The sequence below is a fragment of the Tamandua tetradactyla genome, chromosome 15 (genome assembly GCF_023851605.1).
Source record: "Tamandua tetradactyla isolate mTamTet1 chromosome 15, mTamTet1.pri, whole genome shotgun sequence".
Lineage (NCBI taxonomy): Eukaryota > Metazoa > Chordata > Mammalia > Pilosa > Myrmecophagidae > Tamandua > Tamandua tetradactyla.
The window spans coordinates 10,651,933-10,663,372 of NC_135341.1; the positions used below are offsets into that span (position 1 = coordinate 10,651,933).

General features: G+C 32.2%; 1 protein-coding gene across 3 annotated transcripts in view; it reads right to left on the reverse strand.

Moving 5' to 3' along the window:
- Window positions 1-1,239: 1,239 nt before the first annotated feature.
- PPP4R2 (protein phosphatase 4 regulatory subunit 2) overlaps window positions 1,240-11,440 on the reverse strand; it is a 62,001-nt gene continuing 51,800 nt past the window's right edge. For all 3 annotated transcript variants that reach the window (XM_077128689.1, XM_077128691.1, XM_077128690.1), the window contains exons 4-9: window positions 7,400-7,493; window positions 5,794-5,831; window positions 4,597-4,671; window positions 4,187-4,330; window positions 3,264-3,553; window positions 1,240-3,013 (exon numbers count right to left, since the gene is read on the reverse strand). In XM_077128689.1, the coding sequence (XP_076984804.1) occupies window positions 2,694-3,013; window positions 3,264-3,553; window positions 4,187-4,330; window positions 4,597-4,671; window positions 5,794-5,831; window positions 7,400-7,493 (961 nt within the window). In that variant the 3' untranslated portion in view covers window positions 1,240-2,693. The remainder of the gene's footprint in view (window positions 3,014-3,263; window positions 3,554-4,186; window positions 4,331-4,596; window positions 4,672-5,793; window positions 5,832-7,399; window positions 7,494-11,440) is intronic.

Genomic DNA, 11,440 nt, shown 5'->3' on the forward strand with positions numbered 1-11,440 from the left:
TATATACTCTCACTTCCCTCATCAGCATCTTCAAATAATTTTTACATTTTGGATTCAGAGTCCAGAGTCTAACAGGTAAACAATTTGCTCCAGGGCAAAAAGGAAATTATTTTTAATTATTCAGATCCTTCAATATGACTTTGCTTGATGTGTATTAAGAAAACGTGTCTAAAATTATCCTTTTAAAAATTCACAAATTAATCAGTTACTATTAAAACTGACATTTTCATTAAGCAAAGCCTATGTAGGTGCACCTATGCATACTTGAGGAATTTTACTTCCAAATGGCCATCGATACTTTAAACCAGTTGAACACGGTTCCCTAATTTAACTACAGAAATAACCCACCTATCCTAAAGAAGATATTCCATGAGCATTCTACAATTATCTGTATAAACAGCAACAAATTTGATCTATGATCAACATATGAATATCTAATAAATAGTAAACTATAGATTAAAATGCAGATCTCTCATAGAGTTAAGTGATGGCATTTTGGTACATTCACCATAATTGTACTTTATTTAATAAAGAAATACATTTGTCCTTGCAAAAATAGCAATTGCAAGTTTACAAATAAAACCACAGACCTCAAAGTCATGATGCTATCTATATGCTCAACTTACAACCAATGAAAGTAAATTGGTTTGTTTACAAATGGTCCATGGCACTACAATTAAAATTAAAAATATCAGGTCACAGGATCTTAAAGAATAGGTTTATTGACAATAATTTCATAAATATTCTAAAGAAAATGCAAAATCTCTAAACTCAAACTGTTTAAAATCCATTTTCATTGGCAAAATATTCCTCAACAAAATAAAGTAATAGGTCACTACAAATAAATGTCACTTAAAATTGGCTTCATCTTAACATTTTTGCAAAATTAAAAAAAATTTACAATGTCTGATTTTTTCCCCTTGTGGGTACAGTAAATCAATATTGTTTTTATTAACTATTAGACATATTCATAAATATATCATCTAGCTGCTGTGAACATGACAGTTAAGTCAGTCAGTAGTATATTACCCTACATACATAAACGGAGCCAAATCATTTTGGTAATTTATAGTCATAGGAATTTAAGTAGTCAAAACGCAAAACTTGTGTTTAAACCCCAAAGTATATGATACAGTGTCAGAAACTGTTTGCATTAGTTTCATAAGTTCATATGTGTACTTGGGTATCTGAAACTAAAAAAGGGATTCTTTCATATTTTGATAAAAATGTACTCAAATATTTCATAACATTAATATTTATTGCTTTATATGAATACTGTATTGAAAGCCCATTCAGTTTACACACAGAAATTATACAATTATATACCGCTTCACAAAGGCAGTGAACACATTACATTCTACAAAATCTACTTTACAGAAATTTAAAAATTCTAAATATCAAAAGGTACAGCTGAAGAAACAGGTAGAAATTTGGCAGCCAGTAATTTTGACAGGGAAGTTGCAGCTTGCATGACTTTAAATATGTGAATTTGAAAATATTGAGTTTAGAGTAATCATTGTGCTTTGTGTTGATCTGAAAAATATAACACTGGCTGTCGAAGAAGCATGTTCAAAAATATTTAATTCACTTCAAAATGTCATACAAATTATGTTGGTTTCTATGCACCCCTAAAGCTTCAATCATTTAGCTCAGGTACATTACTAAAGTAATATATTAATTCTTCCAGTACAGTGGTGTTCCATACCATTGACATTTGCATACTCTAGAATAATTTAGAAAGAAATGTGTAATATTCACAATGTTCAGAAAAGCAAGCAAAAGATCTAGGAACCTGCCTGGTTCTTCTGAGATGGTCTCATGTCAGCTTCATAAGCATTCATTCTACAAAATAGTAAGCTAATGTTTGAACACAATTTCCAAGATAAAGCACATTTTCTCATAAATAATGAAGTATTTTTCTCAGGCACCTCAGAAGTATACAAAAGAATTTTAGTTTGAACAGATCTCTTGGAATGTGTTTAACCTGGTATCTTAATAGACTTAAGATTTCCAGGGGTTCACAAGGGCCAGATTGTATTTCAATTACTCAGAAGAGAAAGTAACTGTCTTCTGAAAGAGGTGAACTCAATCATTACCAATAAAAAAGTATCCACCGTATTCATCTCTTATAGAAACAGAAAAATATAACATTTCCCCCCTTAGAATAATATATATATATATATGTATATATGACTTAAAGTTCCATTGTACATAGTCAAACCATAAAATCTGGAAACCAGCATGGAACCCTATAATTCCGATGTTAAAATGTTGAAACTATGACCAAAATATGAAAACTGCTAGTTGTCAGAAAGAGACAGGACAAAAGCTTTCTTGCATATGTATAAACTAAATGTGATAATCTCCAAAAGGTTTTCAAAATTATAATTATTACCTTCCAGTTTAAAAATTTTAATTCTAAATTAAAAAAAAAAACAAAAAAACCCACATCTATACACAAACCACTGATTTGACCAGACCAAAAAAAGTCAGCGGTAAGCAGGACCCAGAGGAGCTGATATTCACAGTTCTTACATGTACAACTCTTTCAGGATTTATCCCATAAAGTACTTTATTTTACAACCTGCTTCTCTTGTAAAACTTTATAAAGGTCCACTTTATTACATAAAAGTTTTATACAGTGTAAAAACAGAACTGTATGTAAAATACTGCATCTAAATGTTTCTAAATCGTTAGTCTTGTTCCATAGGTTCATCTGTGACTTCTGTGGTTTCGTCGTCATTTTCCATGAATGATTCTGAGAGAACCTCTCCTGTTTTACTGGAATTGGATCCTACTAATTTTTCTCCTTTATGGCAGTCAGAACCACTACTTACAGGGCCTGTGTTTTCACTACCTTCAGAATGTAAATCTTTCTCAGCTTGAGACAGACCAGATTCCTCCATTTGATTATTTTCCTCAGAAGTGTCTTCATTCACAGTTAAGGCATCACCAGATCCTTTTTCTTGATTTTTTCTTTCTGGGACCATTTCTCTTGATGTCATAAAAGACTCTAAAAATAAGCAAATGTTGTTGTCGTTAAATTTTATTTTCAAAATACTTCCACAGTTAAGTTTCATGAATTCTGATACTCTACAGTTCAAATCATAGCCCCTGACAGCAGCAACTATATACATGTGGGAGAAAAGCCCAACATCAGCATTATAAGGAGTTCCATTATGTTACATTCTTTCACGCAAAAATGAAGTGCAAGAATTTGAGGATCTCCTTACTCCACCCTTTTACAGACGGTCTCTAAATACCTTCTTCTTCCTCTTCATCCTCTTCCTCATCCTCTTCTGTACAGTGCTGCCTGGAACAATGACTTTCTTTGTCTTTATCCTGAGATGAAGATGATGCTTCTGTTTCTTCTACTGTAACTGAAGAAATTTCACTGGAAGTTGTTTGACTGGCTGTCTCTCTGACTTCACTTTCTTTGTCAAATCTGAGTCTTTTTACCTCATGGCCCTCAGCTTCTACAGCATCTTCATCTGGATGTTTGTTTTTTATAGGGCTCACTGAGGAACTTTCCGATCCAGATGTCAAGGAGTCACTGTAAATGTTTTTTAAAGTATCATTAATAAGATTTTCCTCATTTTTTACATTCATACTTTTAAGCTCAATTTAAGAAAACAGTATCTCCATGCCAAAGTTAAATTACAACATCTGGGCAAAGGAAAACACAAGAGAATAATTTCAAGGGAACCAAGCCATTTCAAAATATTTCTTCACTGAAACTAGTCAGCAATTTAGAAGATCTTTCTGCTCAGCTCTTCAGTAAGTTAAATGTCCACCTATAATAAAACTACAATCTTCCATATGGACATACTTCTAAGTTCTCTTGTTTATTTGGTCTTCTTTCCTTTAATATGATAAAGAAAATTTGAGATCGGCTATAAATAAAAGGTTTCCTTTTATGATCTACAATGAGATCATCAGTCGTCACAAAATTTCAAATCAGGATTAAAGATCCCTTATTACTTTTTGACTAGGTATTAAAAAAACCAAAAAATAAAATGCATCATGACTACTCAAAATTCTTTAAGATCCTGTATAAACAGGATCAGTTCTATTGCTCAGAGGAATAGTAAATCGTACATAGTAAATAATGAATATGAAAACTATTAATAAATATTAACTTTTTATGAAAACTTCTGTTATTTTAAAATATAAAACACATACAAACCTGTGATTTCTGTCCTCACTTTGCTGTAAATTTGACTCTTTGCTGTCTGTGCTCTCAGGTAAACCATTTGTTGTCATTGGGACTGACAAAGAAACCTTTGGTCGATTAAGTGGCCTGGGTGTTCCAGGCCCATTTATATTAGACCTATGATAAGAAAAATGAACATCTATTTTCTGTTTTGGTAAAGAGTCAACCCCACCAACGTATGCTTAGATGAACATATCACAGATATGCTGCAATTTTTACTTTTTCAGCTCTATGGACACCCAGTTAACTATACAGTTTATCTGACAGTAGATTCTATATCCTACATTAAACACGTTCTAACTCCCCATGCCTCCCCACCATTGGGGAAGTGGGGGTGGGTGGGTGGGTAGATATTAAAAATCATATTGATTTTTAAATCTTACCTCTCAGTATAACTTGGTGAATTTCCAGGGAACATAACACCATTCATTCGATTCAAGCTACTGGAATTGTTTTTCCTATATTTAAAAAAAAAAAAGAAAGAAAGAAAAAGCACACTATAAATAAATACATACATATAAATATACACACACACTTACATGTTTTAAATTATTTAATTTTGAAGAATCATGTCTAAAAACATCCTTTTTTTTTAAAGATCACATTTCCACAGAACAGATTTTTGTGAGAAACAACTTAGGCAAACACTATGAGTATTTAAAAAAAAAAAATATTATCAGTCAGTATGATTTGTTTTGTACTTCTTTATAAATTTTTTCCACAATAGCTCACGTTCATTATCAAAATAAAAAAACATTTCAAGTAAAGTTAAATGGAAGATGGCTCTCAATAACTTTCATAAAGTAAAGCACCTCCTTTCGGTCATATACACATTTTAAATAGTTTCTCTGCCAAAAAACATCATATTATGAGACTATCTCAGTATCTTATTTAACAACACGTCTTCTTGAAAGAGTTCTAATGTCAAACTTACTGCTGTTACTTTTACTCTGTGAAATTCAAAGTCTAACCTTAAACCAGTAGTTCTCACTCAACAAGGACAATCTCTACCCACCCTCAGGGACATCTGGTAAAATCTGAAGACATTTTTGGTTGTCACAAATTGGGGGTAAGGGTGGGAGATGTACTGACTAAAATTCCTACAATGCATAGAACAGTTTCCTTAACAAATAATAACACGCTTTATAATGTTAATTAAGAGCCAAGGCTGAGAAACCCAACCCTACCCTGAGTTAATGTGTTATATAAATATTGACAACTGAAAGTGCTTTTCCATCAAGAAGAGGAATGTATCAGGTAGCTATTCCAAACCTAGGAGTCATGCCTAAGAGATGCCCTGAAAAGTTAACCAGGATGGGATCCCCAGGGCTCTGAGTGCCATGACAGTACACAAACCCAACAATGCTAAAATTACAGTAAATGACTAATCTCTTTAATACAAATTTCTTTATAGGAGAAACACACAGGTAATGTTACTGGTAATATTTTACTTTGAGGAACGGGCGGGTAGGCATTCACTAGTATTTATAAATGTTATTTTAAGCTTAATTACATATAAAATAAATACAACCTATCTTCTAAATAATTTATTAGAAATAAAAAAACTCTGTAATACTTACTCTGAAGAAGGATAAACACAGCTAACAACCATCACATTCTGCAATTTAAAAAATCGGTGATTTAAAATGAGGAAGAACATTTTAACATACAGTTTAATCATTTGTTTTTAATTTTTCAAAATCATCCTGCTGGGCTAAGTTTCCATTTATTTGGATTTTGCTAATTAAAGAAAACAAATGGTTAAAAATGAAAACTTCTTGATCTAACTACAAAATAGCTAAACAACAAGAGATCAAAATATAACACCTTACGAACTTTTTTTTTTTTTCCCTTCTTCTTTTTTTAATCCTAATCAAGTTACTCTGGAATCCAGGCATCTAGGTACTATACATAAGAGCGGAACCATGCTCTCTTATTTTAGCAAGAATCGCTCAAAAATAGTTCAAGACTGAACTACTAATGCCAAGAAAAGCTAATTATAGTGATTTTCCTTATAAAGCAGTACCCAATCCAGAGCTTTTAAGTGTAGCAACATATACCTGAAGGAAAAAGATGCAAACCTTTAATATTATGTATTAAAAATAACTTTAATAATAGTCAATAACTGCTGAAATTTTACTGAGTCAAGTAAATGATTTACATTTAATCCTCCTCCCACCCATATAATTACCTTTTACAGATGAGGAAACTGAGACTTAGATTAAGTAATCTACCCAAGGTCATACAACTACAAAGCTGAGAGCCTTAGTTTGAATGCAGAGCTCCAGCATGACTACTCCGACACAATATTTCTCCACTTACAGATTGTAAAAATCTGGGAGTAATTACTAGAAATATCCTGAACATTGGGAACCTAGTCAACTGAAGGCCTGATGCTCAACCAAACACATTAATCCAATTAAAGACCTTAAAATGTATTGCAAATCCTTAAGTAATGGTTTTGGATACCTGCTCCAAGGATAAAATAAATTGAATGTGAAGCAGAATCTTAAACACAAGACTATGTTGTATCATCAATCTTCAACTGAGGAAATAGCAACCTATTGGCCCAACCTTGATTCCCACAGGGTTCCTTCCCTTGTTCTCACTCCAGACAAGTTAACTGTTTACTTTTCATTCTCTCAAACACTTCAATGACTTTGTCAGGTTGTTTCCTTTGTCCAGAAGCCCTTCTCTTATTATTAACATATTCTCCCCCTTAGCTAATCACCTTCAACCACAAAAAACCTACTGTTACCCTCCTTCTTAAATCTGATCTAAATCCCCCCACGTAATACCCAACTTAAATATTTGGTACCAGTGATTTTTCAAAGTTACATGTATCTGAATTTCAGAACTAAGAAAATGAATTTTATGTGCAAATAAGTTTTCAAAGCACTACTAAAGTTAAGAATAGGTTCCTCAATTGTAGAAATTATTTAAAATATTGATGTGAATTTGCACAAGATGATAATATGCTGCTTTTCTCAAACTTAATTGATCACAAGTCCTCCTCTGTCCCTCCTATTAAATCTCTCTGAAACATAGAACACACCTTGGAAAACAATTTTGGGAAAACTTCAGCTAGGCTTGGAAAACTTATTTGAAGAAAAACAGCATGAAACAGATCTTACTCCAAATCTATTAGAGTACAATGTAATATAATTCCAATAACAAACTTAATACCTTTTCTACTCCTCTGAGAAATTTGTCTGTTCCTGTATAGTTTCTCCTTGGATCTGTTAGCAATTCACATAGTCGCTGAATAGTAAAAGGTATACTGCAAAATAATGTAATTTTATAGTTTGAGGTCATTAATAATCAAGAGAATTAGAAAAACATTACTATTCCTACTATTTAAAGCTTTATCTGGTCACAGTGTATTTATTAATCAACAAAAGAAAATGCTACAAGAGGAAAATGGATGACATAGAAAAAAGCAATGGCAAGACTGTAAGCACACCTGGCTTCTTTAAGTTTATAAGACAGACAATACAAAAATTATCAGGTTAGAGTTTATTTAAACACAGAAACTTTTCTTCAAGTGTTATGTGCATAAAAGTTTCTTCATAGTACTCTGAATAAAACTACAAATGATTTTTGTTATTGGATGGAGTAAGACAAATGATTCCACGAAAAGTATTTTTAATATAGTTGTTTTACAATTACAATTTTATGTACAAAATGTTTTATCAAACTTAAAATACATACAAGGTACATGCATTATTTTGACACTCACCTTACTTTTGTTATCAAATACTTAAAACACAACCAAATTTTCACTTGGTCATAGCAAATACAAAACTGATAAAAATATTCAGATGAAAACAAATGTTTTATTATTTCAGAGGCCAAATATCTATCTTTTCTCAATTAGCATCCAAACCTACAACTGACCAAAATACTGTACTGCCAAAAGATGGGGCATGAACTATATAAGATGAAATTTTTGACCAATTTTGCAAATACTCTGAAGAAGCCAGAAATACAAAACCTCTTTGATGTTCATTCATCACAAATGTTATAGGAAATTCCTTCAAGTTGCTGAGAAAATATTCTTTACCATGCTTTTGAAAATCTAGTCAGAATGAAGCATACTATTAACAATTAAAACCTTTAAAATGGAAAAGAGAAAAACAAAGCCACCAACATTAATAATGAAATAGTAAGCTTCTATGACTGTGCGATTCACTCTTTTAACAACACAATTGGAAATCTACAGATAATACACAAAGCTGTAAACTACATTAAAAAGTTTTAGAAGCACTTCCCCAAGCAGCATATATAATAAACACAACATCAGTTTCTTAACTATATTTTTCTTAATACTTGATTGAAAGCTTCTTAAGGGTAAAGGTATTATTATTTATATACATATATATCTGAAATGTAATACCAACATGAATTGTAGAATATTTGTGGTATGCCTACAACTTAACCCCTATTCTTAGTTCACTATTCTCTAAACTTTAAACAAAGACACCAACATACGATATTCCTTCATTAGGTATCTATAAACACAACGTATACATTATGCAAAAATAAATGAAATAGCACCCAGTGTTAAGGTATTCAACAGTACTTGAACTGACAAATATTTAAACAGATACTGTGTAGTTATGCCTTTTCCTCCAATTCTTAAAAATTAGCTTTAATAAATCAATATATTTACCCCATTTAACAATGTTTACACTAAATGTTTTGGCTAATCTTGTTTAGAAAGGTTAGTACGTAACTGGTAACCATTATTATTGTATTTGCTGGTGAATATTAAGACTGCTTTTGGCAGTGGGGGGAGGAGGGAGGAGGGGCGAATTATGCGTTTATATAGCAATACCAACAATGATAACCTGTTGATAAAATGAGCTTGCATTCTTGGAGACTTCTTAAGTCATTTTACAAGCTGTCCAATAGATGGCACTAAAATGTCATAGACAAGCTAAAATGAAATCAAAAATTACTTTCAAATACAAGTATCCACTGATCATTTTCTTGATAACTCCAAAGGGTCTCTTTACATAGTCTGTAATTTTAAATCTTTTCCATAAATGAGAGCCAAACTATAAGCTAGAAATAGCTATGTAATTACATTTATAATAATAAATGCTTGCAAAATTATGTGCATGGTTCATGGAGACAGAATAAACTGTTCTAGGGAAATAAACACAAATCTAAGAACACTTAATTTGAGCTAGCTCTTTAAAAGGATACATAATAAACCAGATAAACCAATCCAAATGCCTGCATTTGGTACAAGTGTATGAAAAACTTTTGTCTGTTACTGTGGCATTAAACATCACACAAAAAATAATTGTACTATATACTAAGCTAATTAGGTTTCTCCCAATTAAAAATCACTAGCTAAATTAAGATAGACATGATAAAGAAGGCACCTAGAAGAATAAAGAGCAAATATGAATGCATTAGGGGGTGGGGGGTGGACTTAAACATGTCACTCACTCATTCAGTGAATATAAAGGTGTGAAGGAAAGACATTAATTAGCAAAGATGTATAGAAAATGTAAATAATTCTGTAGAAAATTACACATTCGGTTTGCTCTTCAATATGAAATATTACCTTACTTGCCCATATAAGATAAAATATTAAGACAATAAAAGGAAACTAAAATTTCAAAAAAATTTAAAAGGACAGAACTAAGGCGGGCCACAGTGACTCAGTGGCAGAGTTCTCACCTGCCATGCTGGAGACCCGGGTTCGATTCCCGGTGCCTGCCCATGCAAAAAAGAAAAAAAGGACATGACTAGCTACCATTTTTAATTCAATTTATATATTGCCTATAAAAACTCAATAGAAAATAAACAAATACATTAAGTAAAAGATCCAAAATAAATGCTACAGAAATCTGTCAAGTGCTCTACTTTTTATTAATATTTCTTTTTTTTTAAACCTTTTTTTATGGTATAACATAGGCATACAAAGCAAAGAAAGAAAAAAGTAAGTTTTCAAAATACTCTTCAACAAGCACTTATAGGACAGATCCCAGAGTTTATCATGGGCTACCAGACCATCATCTTAGATTTTTCCTTCTAGCTGCTCCAGAATATAGGAGGTGAGAAGGAATATTCTTTTTATCATCATACTCGACTATTTTTTTTCTTTTTTGTAAAGAATAACATATATACAAAAAAGCAATACATTTCAAAGCACAGCACAACAATTAGTTGGAGAACAGATTTCAGAGTGTGGCATGAGTTACAATTTCACAATTAGGTTTTTATTTCTTGCTGTTCTAAGTAAGATACTGGAGACTAAAGGAAACATCAATATAATGATTTAGCAATCATATTTGTTTGTTAAACCCTACCTTCTCTGTACAACTCCACCATCACCTTTGATCTTTCTAGCCCACTTTTTAAGGGTATGTGGGCTATGGCCATTCTAACTTTCTCATGTTGGAAGGGGCTGTCAATAATATGGGGTAGGGAGATGGAACTAGCTGATGTTCTGGAGAGGTTGGGCCCTCTAGGTTTCAGGACTTATCTGGTCCAGAGACCCATCTGGAGATTGCAGGTTTCTGGAAAGTTAGTTACTCTAGTAGTACATATTGCCCTAGGTGTTCTTTAGGATTGGCTGGAATGGTTTTGGTTGCGGTCTAGTAAATTATGCTGAAGCTTGCCTAAGAATGACCTCCAGAGTAGCCTCTCGACTCTATTTGAACTTTCTCAGCCACTGACATTTTATTAGTTTCACTTCTTTTCCCCTTTTTGGTCAGGATGGAATTGTTGATCCCACAGTACCATAGCCAGACTCACCCCTGGGAGTCATCTCCTCTGTAAATGGTCTACTTTTAATGTACAAGTTATGAGGTAATGTGGGTAAAAAAAAATCCCTTGAAAACAGGATTCTGAAATGGTTATCTTGAGGACTAAATGAGACAAAATGTAGTTAATCATGGATAAATACCTGAGGTATTTTAAAAAATATTCCATAACTCTTATCTCCTTTCATTATCATCCCGATCCCATCAACTATTTAATGGACATGGTGAAAAGGCACAAATGCTCCAAAAACCAATTAGAGATGAATAACACCATAAGCACACCTCTATCTTTAAAAATATTTCTTTTGATTCTAAGGAAAGTAACTCTAATTAAATAGGAATATTTGCTTTAGTTATTTATCTGAATTTGACTATAATCTGCAGGTTTACTGATTTTTAAAAACAAAGTTCAGGCCTTGGATATCTTAGAAAGCTAAATGGAATT